Source organism: Bos grunniens, chromosome 15 (assembly GCF_055505025.1).
Source record: "Bos grunniens cultivar Pamir isolate PY7600 chromosome 15, Bosgru_T2T1.0, whole genome shotgun sequence".
NCBI classification, from domain to species: domain Eukaryota; kingdom Metazoa; phylum Chordata; class Mammalia; order Artiodactyla; family Bovidae; genus Bos; species Bos grunniens.
Window position 1 is genome coordinate 22,501,213 of NC_141179.1, and position 16,877 is coordinate 22,518,089.

General features: G+C 39.3%; 1 protein-coding gene across 3 annotated transcripts in view; it reads left to right on the plus strand.

The window, feature by feature from the left end:
• The window catches only part of SIK2 (salt inducible kinase 2), a 129,881-nt gene that overhangs the window by 77,129 nt on the left and 35,875 nt on the right, over positions 1-16,877 (plus strand). For all 3 annotated transcript variants that reach the window (XR_015141817.1, XM_086339152.1, XM_086339153.1), the window contains exon 4: positions 8,766-8,927. Coding sequence is in view for 2 of the 3 variants with exons in the window: in XM_086339152.1 (XP_086195278.1) it covers positions 8,766-8,927 (162 nt within the window). In the remaining variant the exon portion in view is untranslated. The remainder of the gene's footprint in view (positions 1-8,765; positions 8,928-16,877) is intronic.

A 16,877-nucleotide genomic window follows, 5' to 3' on the forward strand; every position in this document is an offset into this window, starting at 1 on the left:
TTGCATCAGTCATCAGGATCGTTCCCATAGGGGTGCTTAAATTTTTTATTTGAATTTTTACTTGATGGAACTGTATTGCTTATTAACATAGAGTTCAAAGTTTCAGATTATCTTTAAGTGCTTCTAAATTGTGAGTTAGGTCAGGTCTCTCACCTACTTAAAACTGTTTAAAAATTTCCCAATATTTTAAATATAGACACCCTCTTCAGGCTTGTAAATTCTTGCTGAGTTTGACCTTGTTTTTTTTGTTTGTTTATTTTTTCTTTTTTGTTGTGTTTTGTTCTTAATTTTATATTAGAATATAGCTGATTGACAATGTTGTGATAGTTTCAGGTGGACAGCAAAGGGAATATATACATGTATCCATTCTGTCCCAAACTCCCCTCCCATCCAGGCTGCCACATAACATTGAGCAGAGTTCCTGTGCCTTACAGTAGGATCTTGTTGTTAATTGACCTTGCCTTTTCAGTTTCCTCCTATGCCTTCTCCTTTTCTTTGGTCTTATGACTTAGCCTTGGATTGGTTTCTTCTGTTCTTGAATGCTTTTCTCCCGAGTTGAAATAGTACCTTCTCGTAAAGGCCTCTCCTGATCACTCTGTATAAAATAGCCTCTCCCAGATACTTTCCAGAGGGTCACCCTATTTCTCTGGCATTTATTATACTTCATGATTATAATTTTTATCTCCTTATTTATTGTTGTTTACTTCACCCAAATAAAAGTTTCATGAGGTCAAAGTGCTGACGTAGTGGCTGACACAAAGAGGTCACTAAGGTGTTTGTTGAGTGAATGAATAAACAGATGACTGTTTACTTTAAACTCACAATAAAGTGTGACTTTCTTCCTTAATTTGATTCTATGAGAGAGAAAGCATTGTGCTTCAAGACTGATCTGAAAAGAATCAGTACGATTGAGGGCCCATGTCATCATATGCTACTATGCTCATTATTCCTGGGCTTCCCTGCTGGCTCAGACAGTAAAGAATCTGCCTGTAATGCAGAAGACCCAGGTTCTATCTCTGAGTTGTGAAGATCCCCTGGAGAAGGGAATGGTTACCCACTCCAGTATTCTTGCCTTGGAAATCCCATGGACAGAGGAGCCTGGCTGGTTATAGCCCATGGGGTCGCAAAGAATTGGACACAGTTGAACAACTAATACTTTGACTTTTCATTGTTCTTGGCAATTGAATTTTTTCTGATTCATAATTGAGATGTGTCTGTGTGCTTTTTTAAGATCTGTACACATATATGGAAACTGGACCCCAAATCATGTTCTTTGTATATATTTATTTTTACAAGTCTTCTTTCTTGATTTTTCTATTAAATATTTCAAAACTGGAAATACAATTTTTTTCTAAAGCTTATTTTGTGTCATAACTACTAGACTCATATCAGACACAGCAGAGAGTATGATGTTTTCATACAACAGGATAAAAATTGCTGTGTATAGATGGAAATCAATAGACTAGAATAGATATGGAAATAGAATACTCTGAAAAAGGTTCTATGCTATAAAGTTCGGAGAAGGCAATGGCACCCCACTCCAGTACTCTTGCCTGGAAAATCCCATGGATGGAGGAGCCTGGTAGGCTGCAGTCCATGGGGTCACTAAGAGTCAGACACGACTAGGCGACTTCACTTTTCACTTTCATGCATTGGAGAAGGAAATGGCAACCCACTCCAGTGTTCTTGCCTGGAGAATCCCAGGGACGGGGGAGCCTGGTGGGCTACCGTCTACGGGGTCACACAGAGTCGGACACGACTGAAGTGACTTAGCATAGCATAGCATAGCATGCTATAAAGTTAGACTTCATCTGAGGAGCAGGTAAGGTAGGACATTCCCACAAAGAACAAATTTGAGATTTATTACTGAAAAGTCAGAGTAGACAGGGGCCTAAATAACTTGTCCAATGTCATTCAGCAGTGAAAAGTAGAAACAGCATTCATAATCAGGCTTGTCTGATTCCATAACTTTTTCTGCTATATTTTGATGTCTTCCTATGTACAAGGAAATCAGAAATTTATTTTACTTACGTATTTTTCTAAAGATAGGACAATTTTTTGAAGTCATCTGCTTGTGTCCATTACTGTCATCGGATATCACCATCTGTTGGCTTCTCTGTGGGGTTTACAAATAACGTTAGAAAAGTTTGACCATATTTGCTTTTAATTGTCCCTCAAAACTTACATGAATAGTCAAAGAAGCTGATTGTAAATAATCTTTAAAACTTTAAGCTCTGTAACTAAAAGCTCATCTTACTTCTCAGAAGACTGTGGTTTGTTTCAGTAGTTACACATAGCTTGAGGAACAGATGCAAACAGTCTAATGTAGGGAAATTGCTGAAAGCACAATTAAATTGCCAGAGTATACCACAAGCAACAATTTCCTTTAATTTTTGACAAACTCCCAATTTGAAATGATTATGTACTTACAGAAACAGACAGAGAAAAGCAAAATGTTTTAAAATCTATAGTTTCATATTCATAAATGTGTCTACATTAAAAGTTTAATGTAGTTTAATAGTATAAATAATATTATAGTCTAGTATTTTGAATTAGGATAACCCTCGTTATCCTAATTCAATACAGATCATACAACTAATCTGTTTTCTGTTAGTGTTTACCAGTGTAAAGTGGTACGTGTATTAACGTGCTAAAAACTGTTTTTCAGGGTTTTGTTTAATGGACCTTCCTTTCTTAATTATATTTTATCCAAGAGTGATTGTTAGAACCAGCACAGACTAAATTGACAAAGACCAGCATCCTAATTTATAGTGAGATGGTTTTATTTTATAGTGATACTTTGTACTGATTAAAGGAAAGGAATGTTAGAGGAAAAGATGAATAAAGATTTGAATATGGGGCTTGAAGATAATGGATCTTCAGAGTATTTTGAAGAGAATAAATGAACCAATTTTGATTACCTTATTAGAGCTTCAGGATTCATAATGGTCAGATTCCATAAAACACTATCTGTCTTCAGATTTAGTCTCTGTAAATTTGTGGGTTAGGAATGTCTGACCAGGATTTAATTATCAGAGGTCGTTTGATTTTTGTCTTTTTTTTTTAAAGGCTATTTCACCATAGAATATTAAATTGGCATCAACATTTTTACTTTACTCCCAGATTACAGACTGATGAAATTACAAATTAAATCCTTTTAGCATAACATTAAGTATGTAATTGCATAAAGTATTAATCTTTTCGTCTATTACCCAGCTCCAGCTTTAAGGAATACTAATAATTTCTGGGGGAAGAGCATTAAGCTTAAAGTTAGTCATTCAGAGAGTCTGACTCTCCTGAAATTTGAGAAGAGTCACCTGACTGGGTTTCTCCACTCTGATAAGAGCCTTGGAAAGCTGCTCCTTATCCCAGGGGAAAAACAAGGGGTGCCACGTGAGGTGGTGGTGGTGATGATGAACAACCATGATGATGGTAGCAGCTATGATTTACTGAGCATATATGAGCACAGTCATGCACTGTGCTATGAAATCTAGACTCCTATAAAAGCAAGGTGAAAACTTTCATTAATTATACCATATAAAACTTAAATCTTAAAACCTACTTTTGGGGGCTTTGTGTGCACGCGTGTGCAGTCTCTCAGTTGTGTCCGACTCTTTGCAACCCCATGGACTGTAGCCTGCCAGGTTCCTCTGTCCATGGGATGTTCCAGGCAAGAATACTGGTGTGGGTTGCCATTTCCTCCACTAGGGGATTTCTCCAGCCCAGGGATCAAACCCACATCTCCTGCTGCTCCTGCATTGCAGGCGGATTCTTTACCACTGAACAATCTGGGAAGCCCAATTGGGGCTTTAGCTATACTTAATTCAGGGGTTGGTAGAAGATGATGCTTGAAATTTTGAGGTTGAGTGACTGTAAGATGATAGTTATAGTGACTTAGAAGGTGGTAGTGAAGTTTATAAAAAGAAAAATGAACTCAGTCTTGATAACACCACAGTAGCAGAAAGAAAATCTGTGTAGGTCCACAATTGTGTTAGTTATTGAAAGGTTAAATGTGCTTGCTAGATCTAGTGAAAGTCACTCAGTCATGTCTGACTCTTTGCCACCCCATGGACTGTATAGTCCATGGAATTCTCCAGGCCAGAATACTAGAGTGGGTAGCCTTTCCCTTCTCCAGGGGATCTTCCCAACAGAGGGATCGAACCCAGGTCTCCCACATTGCAGGCAAATTCTTTACCAGCTGAGCCACAAGAGAAGCCCCTTGCTAGATCTAGAGGAAGTTCTAATCAGGGAATGAAATCCCTTAAGGAAGAATTTCCTAACTTTGATTAAATTAAATTTTATAGACCCCCTTGAAATTGCACATAAAATTTTACATGTGTCTTTGTATGTAAGTATAATTTTCATTAGATTCTCAATAGAATTTGTGACCAGAAAATTCCAGGTCAGATGTTAGAACATATTTTGAAGTGACTGAAGAAGTACCCCCGAGACTGGCAATAAATGAGAAGGATGTGAAAGAAAACTAAAATCATCCAGTTAAGAATAAAGCAGACCAGGACTTCCCTGGTAGTCCAATGGCTGACTTCTTGCTCCCAATGCAGGGGGCCCAGATTTGATCCCTGGTCGGGGAACTAAATCCCACATGCCACAACTAAGAGATCTCATAACACAACTCAGACTCAGCGAAGCCAAATACATTAAAAAAAAAAAAAAAAAGAATGAAGCAGATCAAAGATTATCCCTACGAAGGTAAGAGTTTAGATTAATTCTATGAGGGAAGGAGCATAGGAAAAGAACAGCAAAAGGCCAGAGCTATACTATGGTAGTCTTAAGTGATTGAAGAGAAAGTAGAGACAATTAGTGAAAGAGATGGAGAAAAACCAGACAAACACAGAATCAACAGGAAGAGATGTTTATTTTGGGAACCAATTAAGTATAAACTAATAATTGAAAGGTCATAAGAGATGAAAGCTGAGAAAGTTTCCAGGGACATTAAAGCAGTGTTGGTGGAGTGTGAAATAAACCATATCACAAGGAAGAATAGCTTCCCTGGTGGCTCAGTGGTAAAGAATCTGCCTGCAGTGCCAGAGACCTGGGTCCAGTCCCTGGGTCGGGAAGAGCTCCTGGAGAAGGAAATGGCAACCCACTCCAGTACTCTTGCCTGGAGAATCCCATGGACAGAGGAGCCTGGTGGACTAAAGTCCATGGGGTTACAAAGAGTCAGACATGACTGAGCGACTAACACTTTCACACATACAAAATATAGCCTTAAAAGGGCTTGTTGGGACTTGCCTGGCAGTCCAGTAGCTAAGACTCCTTGTTCCCAGCTCAGGGGGGCACAGGTGCAACCTCTGGTCAGGGAACTAGGTCTCACGGGCTGCAGCTAAAGATCCGGCGTGCTCAAAGACTGAAGACTGCACGTGCCACAGTGAAGACATGGTGCAGCCAAATGAATACGTACTTTTTAAAGTTTTGTTATTAAAACCAAAAAACATAAAATTAACAATCAGAACAAATGTAAACATAAGAAAGAATTTTTTAGAACTATCCCTTCCTCAAAAATACGTAGGCAGTTCATAGAGAGAATTCCTATTTCACTTATAAGTTTTTTCTGTAACCATAATTAAGTAGTTTTTTAATCTGAAATGCGTGCTTTTTGCATATTATCTTTAAACCTTGTGCATTAATTTGAGTTGGATTGATAACAGTGCCTCTCATGGGGATGATAATTTGCAGTCACGGGTTTTTACCTTGGTTATTTTCTGATCTCTGGGGGTTAGTTCTGGGGGTTGTCTCCACTGTAGAAATCATAAAGAGTAGGGAAGAGCATAGATATGCTGAAATACTTGCTGAGATTTTTGCTTAAGAAGTGAAAATTCCACCTCTGTAAATGGTGTCTTACTCTCTGGAACATGAGTGTTGTCGTTTTTCTCACAGTGTTATAGGTTTATTGACATGTGATGACTGTAGCTTCAGATATACCCCCACTTTGTTTTACAGACAGTCCCTTCCTGCCAAGCTACAAAGCCTTTTAACCCCCTTGGCTATAGTAGTTCCAGTTTGGACTGATCACTTCAAAAAACCATCAGTTACTGTAGATTCTATTGTGCATCCCAGGACTCATTTTGTAGGCAATAGTTTGGGTTATTTTTCTACATATATTTACATGTACTTATTCATATTGCATCTGTTAAGTTTCTCTCTGTTGTCAAAAATCCCAAAAAAGTTTTTTCCATTGATCCACATTGACTCAGAATTTTCAACAGGAAGAAATTCTGTCTATTTGGAAAAGTCAGTCATTTGTCTGTGGAAAGATTGTCTCATTTAGTGATACAGTTTAAGTCGCATTTATCTAGACTCTTAGGAAGGTTATAACTAACTTGTCAAAAGATAATCCCTACATAAAGCATACTGCATTCCCCTTGGGAATTTGCATTTGCCCTTAATTAACCTATGTCCCTGCTCATCCAGAGAAATGAGGCTCCAGTTTACTATTATGAAAAGAAAGCACATTGTTCACTTGCCAATGTATTTAGAGTCACTCTGATGATAGTTTGGACAGTTTGGCTCAAAAGTCTACAGATTTGTTCTTAAGTGATCCTTTTTCCCCTCTTACAAGTATGAATGGCTACTTTGTGCTCTATAAAGGCAAAGGGGAGTTGTGACAAACTCATCTCAGTCTGTTAACAGTACATATATAAAAATATATAAAAGTTCACTCACATTTAAAGCCTGTAGCATGTAGAGTAGAGCACTCCTGCTCCATACTTTCATCATATTGTTTTTGGAACGTTTCATGATACAATCTGTATTAAGACCTTAGTCAGCTGTGTACTCAGTATTTTACCTCTGCTAGTTTGTGCATAGTGCTATAAACAATGTGGGGAGTACAGAAGAGAATGATATGGGTCTGTCTTCAAGAAGCCTAAATGAAGGGATCTTTTATTTTCTAACGCACAGAGTGTTAGAATAAGGGCTGCATGTGTCTGCACGTTAGATGTTTATGCTATACATACAGATAATGAAAGTACAAGACAGTGCGTTATAAGTGAGAAGGAGTCCAGAGGAGAGTGATTATTAAATACCACCTGAGAGATGGCTCAGACGGTAAAGCATCTGCCCGCAATGCAGGAGACCCGGGTTCCATCCCTGGGTTGGGAAGATCCTCTGGCGAAGGAAATGACAACTCACTCCAGTATTCTTGCCTGGAAAATCTCATGGATGGAGCCTGGTAGGTAGGCTACAGTCCATGGGGTCACAAAGAGTCACACACGACTGAGCGACTTCACTTCACTCCTTCACCTGAGAGATGAGGGGCTCTTTCAGGGCAAGGTGGCGTTTGAGCAGGGTTTTGAAAGGATAGTTAGGACTTTAGCAGGAGGCTAATAAAGAAGTTTGATACAGTTTTTCAAAAATGTTTTTCAAAGGTTCTAGTACCAGAGCAACCACGCATTTACCAATTGTCTGAATTCAGCCAGATTACTTGGTGCCTTGAGTTTCCTCATCTACAAAATGGGAATTAGAGTAATAGTTATCATAGAGGACTTTTAGGAAGATTAAGCGAAATACTGTGATATGAACATGCTTGATAAACTGTAAAGTGCTATACAAATGTTAGTAAACTTTATAGTAAATATTGAGGATGGCATTAGCCAAAAAGATGGAATTAGAAAACCAGTAAAACCACAAAGCCTAGAGCAGAAAATACGTGACGATGACTGTGAATATTAATGCACTCATACAGTTCCTAACTTCAGAAAAAATCTTAAACTGAAAAGCCTTTCAGGTTTTATGTTGACCCCATTTTCCTGAAAAGATCATGTCAGAGGCCTTTCAGATCTTCAGGTGAAACTTGAATAAGTTGTAATGTTTAGTTTTATTGAATTCATATAGAATTAATTTTCAAATAAAATACTTTAATAGATATTATAATATTGCATAGAAAGAGCTAATGTATCTTGCAAAGTATACTTGTTTAGAGGACATGGTTTTGAGAACAAGTCTGCATGTTTTAGGGTAGATCAGCATTGCTCCCCTGAACAAGATAACAAGGTGTGAATTATTTAAGCTACTTCCAGGGACTGTTATATCTTCTATTACAGATGGTTTGTCCAATAACTTCACAAATGGTTGTTTAAAGGAAGGATATCCCTTGTCTGATGAGAGGTTCGAGAATTTATTTATGTTCTTTGTTTTAAATAAATTTTATTTTTAAAAGATGGTTAGGAAAAGTATTCAAAAATTTATTACAAAGAGCAAAGAGAATGTTGAGGCTTTAAAATGCATTTTAAAAAAATTGAAGTACAGTTTTTTTATTTTTAATTTTTATTGGGGTATAGTTGATTTACGGTGTTGTGTTACTAAAGTCTAGTTGATTTGCAATATTGTTAGTTTCAGGTGTACAACATATTGATTCTATATTTTTACAGATTATACCCCATTTAAAATTATTATAAAATATTGGCTGTATTTTCCTGTGCTGTACAGTAAATATGTCCTTGTTGCTTATTGATTTTGTACACATTAGTTTGTACCTCTTAACCTAAAAAAGCTTTTTGAATTATGCTGTATTATGCCAATTGCTGTTGTCTGGTCTTGGGCTCTGTCCACTTATCCAGACTCCAGTGAAATATGTTTGGAATTATTTTTCTCAGGACAAGGAACTTGGAAACTATTTTACTTCAACCCTAACTCTCATTATTAAAAGAAGTTTTTGAGGGGAAAAAAAATCCTGATACTAACAGTGGGTTGTTTTCTTTTTTTTGGTATGTATGAGTAATTCTAAATTCTTTCTCCTTTTACAGACTACCTTGCTAACCATGGCCGGTTAAATGAGTCTGAGGCCAGGCGCAAATTCTGGCAAATCCTGTCTGCTGTTGATTACTGTCATGGTCGGCAGATTGTGCACCGTGACCTCAAGGCTGAAAATCTCCTGCTGGATAACAACATGAATATCAAGATAGCAGGTAACTGGGACGCTGCTGGCTCTGACGTGGTCAGACGTGAGCCACAGCACTCAGGGTGTGCAAACAGACCTGCAGGCAGAGGTTCAGGAGCCCTCCTACCTGGGACGTCACACCCTCTCAGAGTGTATTTAATCTGTTCCTTAGTCCTATGTGTAATGAAAAGTAAGGGGAAAAAGAGAAAAAAAGAAAAGTAAGGGAAATAAGTTGAACACACAGCATGGCAGGACTCCGACTGGGGTCTGATTTGCATCCTCAGTCTGGTTTGTGCTCAGGCCCCTCTGTGGTGCTCCGCTGAGAGTGTGAGTGTTTGGAGGGGCCGAGGGGGCTGGAGGAGCAGCGAAGGTTGCTGGCGCTCTGCCCTGCTCTCTTCAGTATGACTGGTGGCTGGAGAGAGGTCGCAGACAGAAATAAGACAAAGGAGGTGACCGTAGGCGAATGAGAGTGCTGGGGACACAGAAGCACCTTGCCTTCTTCTGATACAGTGGAGTTTTGATTTACAACATGAAGAATAAGATTATTTTTGCTAGTTTTCCTCCTACCCTTTTCACAATTAACAAAGACTTTTATAGTTTATATTCCAAGTTTACTTATTCACATGGTCAAAACTCTCATTCAGTCAGTAAGTATTTATGTGTCAGGTACTGTGCTGTGCTAGGTACTGAGGATACAAATCAAAAAGTCATTTCTTGTGATCTTAAAAGCCTAGTGGAGAAGTAAGAATAATGAAAATACAACATGATAAGTGCCCAAAACTGTATGTACAGACTGCAGTAGAAGTATGGGTGTCAGAACATCAGTCTACCTAAGAAATCAAGAAGCTGCACAGAGAAGGAACTACTTGAATTCAAGCTTGAGAGATGAGTCAGAAGCTTGCCAGGGAGATAAACAGAAGTAAGATATTACAGACAGGCAGGCCAACTGTGTAAATGTCACAGGTAAAAGAGAGAGAAAGGGATTGAGATTGAAATGGGGAATGATTGCTCACTATTGGGTAAATAAAAAATCTGTAGGCATGGGGGGTTGATACAGGAAGAGCAGACAGGCAAGGGTCAGAATATGAAAAAAGTGTTGAAGACCATGAAAAAGACGGTAGAGTTTATTCTGCAGGTTATAGGGAGCATAGCCTGTTGGAGCTTTTCATGTGGTGTGGGGATGGAGCGGGACTGGATAAGACGATCAGATTTGCGTGTTAGAAGGATGTCTCACTCTGGCCACAGAGTGCAGACAGGTGGCAGATGTGGGTGAGGCTGGGCAGGAGACTAATCAGGAATCTGATGCATTTGTCCAGTTAAGAAAATGTGGGTATGCACCAGAGTAGCAGCAGCAGAGTCTGCAGGTGTGGGAAGGAGAGAGGTTTGTTTCGGTTAGAGTTTGGAAGAGCATCAAGGGCACAAAGCAAAAGTTTAGCAAAGTTGCAAGAGGTGGCGATTTGTCCTAGGTTCATTAAAAAGGGACAGACATCCACACGAGAGAAGCTGAGCAAGAAGTGGATGACTAACTTGGGTGGGTACCCACTGGACTAAGTTTAGGGAGAAAGCAAATGCCTTAATTTGCTGCATCGTGGTATAAAATAGAAGTGAGAAGCCTCTGATTCATGCATTTCGCTGGCCTATTTCTATGCCATTTATCATCAGTTTTTGTCTTGGGCATTTAGGGAAGGCAAACAAATTAATTTTACTTACTTTTTTTACTTATTTTACTTCAATTTTAATAGCTAATATTAAATGCCACTGTTACGTATCTTTCAGGGAGTAATGGATTTTTCATTCTGTAGTCTTCGATTTTTTTCCTCTAATAGAATTGCCTAAATAAGACAGCGTTTTTACGTTAATTTGCTATATTCCCGTTATATATATATAAAGATTTGTATTGATTTGTCTTTTTGTTTTAAAAATGTAGTATTAAAAAAAATGTAGTATTAGTGTTTATGTTATTTAAATGCAGTATTAGTGGTTCTGTAATTTATAATGTACATTCATTTCTCCCACTTTTCCTTTTTTCTTTTGGCCCTTCCTTTGGTCCCATTCATTTCACTTCTTTTTGCAAACCTTCTGTAGTGCAGACCACTGGAACTTTTTGTTTACTTCTCTTTGAAAGCATCAGCTGCCCCAAAGTTGTCCTTGTCAGAGAAGGCTCTTGGTTTTTTTTTTCTTTTTTGGGGGGTGGGGGGAGTTCTTTACTCTGTAAAAAACAATACCTTTATTAAAGGAGTTCTGGGAGTCATTTCAGGCAGAGAAAGAAATGTTAGAGGTGGGAGTCATATATTATAGGAATTACAAAGTGCTCTGTCACAAATATGTCAAAATAGAGCACCAAAGAAACTTGCAACCAGAATATGCAGAATATTCCATTAAGGTTATAACCAAGTTTTGCCTGGCTATAATAATGTCTTCTGTAATTCTGACCTGTAAGTAGATAAACTTAGTATTTCTGTCATTATGTGAAATCTGGTTATTTGTTTGTTTTTGCTGTTTTTATTTTTGAATACTTGAACTTCAAAATCCTCTCATTTTCATCTGGAAGACAGGTAAAATGTCAGGAACCTACAGTTGTTCCCTCTGGTGAGGCTAGTGTAACCGCTCACGTTTACTGAGCCTTCGCTATCCTCGGGCGCTCTGCTGTGCACTTGTGCCATTAACCTTCACAGCAACCCTAGGAGCCGCGTACCTATTGCCGGTTTTTAGACGAAAAGCTGAAACACAAGAGAGATTAAGTCACTTGCCAAGATGCCTCAGATAATAAGCAGACCTGGAGTTCAAGCCTGGTCTCTCTGACCACAGTATCTGTGCTTCTTGGAGCTCACCAGCTTGGTTTGTCAGTTACTCCTGAGGGAGTACTCACTGACTGAATTTTGGATTCTGTCATTCCATATTTATACATTTGGTGTCCTTGATTCTGTGTCTCACAAGTGGATACACACACAAACATGTACATGCAGTTTAGCTAAGCATTCAGATTTCCTTCCTGCCCACATTTTTTTCTCTTGTCACCCTCACCACCATTGACCCCAAATTTCAGCAAATGTTTATTAAGCATCTACTATGCTCCTCAGCTAAGTCCTAGAAATTCAGGTGTTTCGAGGTAAGAACAACAGCAGTGCAAAAAAGCTCAACTCTGCTCTTACCTCAAGGAGTTAATCTGTTCAGAACCAGACCTTTAAATGAATACAGCACAAAAAAGATAATTGTCATACAAGCCATGAGGCTAGAAGAAGACTGTGCCTGGAAGAATGAGGAAAGTCATTAGTAAGACTTTATTAAGGAGGGAGGCGTTTGTGGTGGGATTAGGGAGAAGAAAGGAAGAGAGCTGAGGAGGTGAGGTAGGGATGGCAGCTTCAGGCAGAGGCAGGTAGGCCAGAGAACTCGGTGTGTAGGGAAACTGCAGACCAGAGCTAGTGGAGAGGAATTGTCAGTGAGGAGTGACAGGAAAAGAGCCTGGACAGGTAGCCGTGCAGGATCATGAAGGATTCCACACACCCTCAGAAGTGTAGGTGTGTTCCAGTGCTGTTAGAGAATTTCTGCAGGGTACTTATTTTTATCCATTGCTTTTTATCTAACTTTTTTATTGCCCTGCTTCCCTTTAAAAACATCATCTTCTGGTCTCTGAGGATTCTTCTTGAATTTTAAATAAATTTAACACATGTAGGAAAGATGGGGCTCCATGGAAAAATTACAGAACCTCAGAATAAAGTACAAAAAAATTATTCCCTCAAATTATACATTGTGTTTATTCTGCTTCTAAACATCTCTTACTAAATGGGCTGAATAAATGAACTGTTTTAGCCATCATCTATGGAGAAGGCAATGGCACCCCACTCCAGTACTCTTGCTTGGAAAATCCCATGGATGGAGGAGCCTGGTGGGCTGCAGTCCATGGGGTCGCTAAGAGTTGGACACAACTGAGCAACTTCACTTTCACTTTTTCACTTTCATGCATTGGAGAAGAAAATGGCAACCCACTCCAGTTTTTTTGCCTGGAGAATCCCAGGGGCAGGAGAGCCTGGTGGGCTGACGTCTATGGGGTCACGCAGAGTCGGACACGACTGCAGTGACTCAGCAGCAGCAGCAGCAGCAGCCATCCTCTATGTTGAACTTGGACCTCCCAGGTGGCGCTAGTGGTAAAGAACCTGCTTGTCAATGCAGGAGACACAGGAGGTGTGGATTTGATCCCTGGGTTGGAAAGATCCCCTGGTGTGGGAAATGGCAACCCACTCCAGTATTCTTGCCTGGAAAATTCTATAGACAGAGAAGCCTGAGGGGCTACAGTCCGTGGGGTCACAGAGTTGGACATGCCTGAGCACATACTTAGACGCGCGCGCATGCGCGCACACACACACACACACACACAGTGAAATTAAAGAGAAGTGTAAACCAAAACTAGGTTTAAATTAAAATATTTGCCTCTGTTTATAAGACAGAAAATGGAATGGAAGTATCAAACATGCTTTATTTTAATAAATACAGAATCTTGGCTTTCAAATCAGATTCTCTTTTGTGCTCCTCTAATGGGTAAAAGACTTCAGGTACTGGTGAGCCTTGGATTCACCCACACCTGTATATGCTCATCACCTCCATTATGAGACCTCCACCCTTCACAGAATACGAGTGTTGAGACATTCAGAATCAGGCAGAATGCAAAGAAATTTTGGCTTTCATTAGTTTTAATAATTGCAGTACTGTTTCCTCCATGCTATTTTTCAACTTTCCTAATCTGAAATGCTTACAATGAATACTTAGATAAGCATTAATGTGTATGAATCACTCAGAGAAAGTTTTCAAAAAATAATCAGAAGTCAGACAAGGCGTCACATAAAGAATGTGGAGTTTGATATCAGACGGTACTGGTGCAAATTCTAGCTGTGCCATTTAGTAGCTGTGTGATCTTGGGCTGATTATTTAACTTCACCAAGCCTAGGTTTCCAAATCTATTAAACAGAGATTAATCTGTTTGTCAGGAACATTGTAAGGATTAGTGATAATGTTAGACACAGGGAGCTCGTAGGTAAGATTATGGGCTCTGGAGCCAGGCTACCTGGGTTTGAACCCTGGCTCTGCACTTTACTAGCTCCGTGACCTTGGACATGTTCCTTAATCTCTGTCCTCAGTTTCTTTATCAGTTAAAAGGGAGTGATGGAAGTTCATATCTCATAGTGGTTATTAGTTAATGTTTGCACACTTCTAAGAACAGTGCCTGGTACATAGTTAGTGCTAGTTAAGTGTTTGTTAAATAAATTGTTAATTAAAATTCCTGGCACCATGTAAACAGTAAAAGGTATTTGTATTCAATGTATAATTGATTCCATGTGAAAACAAATCTTAAAAATTGATAGCCATACAACCCCTCACCATGTCTTTTTAATTACCAAGACTTAGTCTTATCAATACAAATCTCAGAGGTACAAGGAAAGTTTATCATTTATATTCTAAATTGTTTCTGCTTGATGCAAATTAATATGTTTTTCTAAGAGGGACCTTCCGTGTAATTAGTTGTGTGTAATAAGCCTAATAAATCTAACCTGTGCATCACAGGTCTCTTGTCGTTAGCCCAAGAGGAATACTTCCTTTCTGAACTGACCTGTAACCTATAAGTAGCCCATCATCTCTCATGATTGCTTCTAGCAATCTTCCTGCTTACTGGAAGAACCGGAGATCAGATTTCTGTATATATAATTCTAGTTTTCTGCCCTGGAACCAAAAAAGGGTGGGATAGGCTGAAACAGGTTTTGTTAGTAAAATGTTTATTAAAAGTCTTCCATTTGTTACCCTCCTGCCACCAGTATTATGTAAAATGTGCAGAGAGCTTTGCATCAGCAAACAGAGTGAGACCTTGTCTTTATCCTTCAAGCCTGCTTAGCCCTGGCCAGGCATTAAGCCTGGAGCATGGAAGGTGGCTCAAAGGCTTCTGTTTCCTTTTGTCTTATTTCTCCCCTCTTCATCTCCTTCCTCCTCCTCACTCCATTTTGGGCTGAGGAAGAGCGTTTAATTCACCTCTCAGCTCACTAAACTCTCTCACTGGACAAACAGATGCCTCACCCTGGTCAGCAGGATCACATTTCACGTCAGCTGTGATGATTGTTCTTGTGTCCTCCTGTCAGGTAGGGAGGAGGTGACTGATGTTTGGCAGTAAACTGTGCAGCTGGCCTTCTCTTGCCAGTGGGCAACAAAATACGCATTGACGTCAGTGATGGCTGATTGGCATTCAGTTTGTGCAGTGGGTCAGCTCTGGCTCCACACTCTGCTACTTTTCATTTGTCAGCTTTCATTTCCTCATAATTGTCTTCTTCTCTCCTATTATAATAACTGCAAAAGACATGTAACTCTTCAGCAAGACTGGATATCTGAATTCTACTGGCAATTTTGGAAACAAGGATAAATTTAACGCGAAAGCCATCTGCTTCTCTGTAGGAGGATTTTTAAAATTATAAATTAGACATTATAACACACTATTGGAGATTAAAAGTTGCCTGGGTTGTGTTGATTCCTGGAAATCATTTACTTTTTTCTTAGCCTGAAGACTGGTTTTCAATGTCTTGGTTACTTTTTTCTTTTTTAAAAAAAATGACTTGAAATAGTTTACCTAAGGACTTCTATTTAGTCTTTGTCATGTAAATAGTAAATCCTGAAAATATTTAGTAATTCTATTTCACAACAATAAACAGTGACAAGCTGTTCAACATCTTCTGTATCTTTTTCACCACCTCTGTTTTGTTCTTTATGTCCTGACTACTGGAAGAGTGGTCAGGGGACCAGCATGAGCATCACTTTGGAGCCTGTTAGGACTGCAGACTCTCGAACTCCCCTACCCCAGGCCTACTGAATCAGAACCGCATTTCAGTGGTTCCCCAGGTGATTTGTATGCATGCTAATATTTGATCTGTTTCACTCTGACAGTATTCGCTAATGTGCTTTGTTCCCATCAGACAGTAATCATCAGGATCAGCTTATTTACTCTTTGTTCAGTTCAGTCACTTAGTCGTGTCTGACTCTTTGCGACCCCATGGACTGTAGCCTGCCAGGCTTCCACGTCCATCACCAGCTCCCAGAGCTTATTCAAATTCATGTCCATTGAGTCTGTGATGCCATCCAACTGTCTCACCCTCTGTCATCCCCTTCTCCTCCCAGCTTCAATCATTCCCAGCATTGGGGTCTTTTTAAATGAGTCAGTTCTTCGCATCAGGTGGCCAAAGTATTGGAGTTTCAGCTTCAGCATCAGTCTTTCTAATGAATATTCAGGACTGATTTCCTTTAGGATGGACTGGTTGGATCGCCTTGCAGTCCAAGGGACTCTCAAGAGTCTTCTCCAACACCACAGTTCAAAAGCATCAATTCTTCCGCGCTCAGCTTTCTTTATAGTCCAACTCTAACATCTGTACATGACTACTGGAAAAACCAAAGCTTTGACTAGACGGACCTTTGTTGGCAAAGTAATGTCTCTGCTTTTTAATATGCTGCCTAAGTTGGTCATAACCTTTCTTCCAAGGAGCAAGCGTCTTTAAATTTCATGGCTGCAGTCACCATCTGCAGTGATTTTGGAGCCCCAAAAAATAAAGTCTGTCAGTGTTCCCAACTGTTTCCTCATCTATTTGCCATGAAGTGATGGGACCAGATGTCAGGTTGCTTACTCTTTGTAAGGCCTTGTTATTCCTAAAACATTAGCCCTTTGCTAATGGTGTTTGGGCACTGATAATTTATGTAACTTAATGATAAGAGTAATAATAGTTGATTTTTCTTATCAGGAAGATTTGGGTCAATCAATCACTTTAAAAATATAAAGCAGAAAACAATAATAGCAGTTCTAATACTGTTTTCAAATACATCCATGGTCTGTTAGTGGTTAGATAATAAATAAATAGAGGACTCAGCTTGTGAAGCCAAGTTGATTTCCAAGCGAACTAGTCAACAGTAATTAATCTGCTCTGTAGTTAGAAACTCTACCCCAAATGCTTTCTTT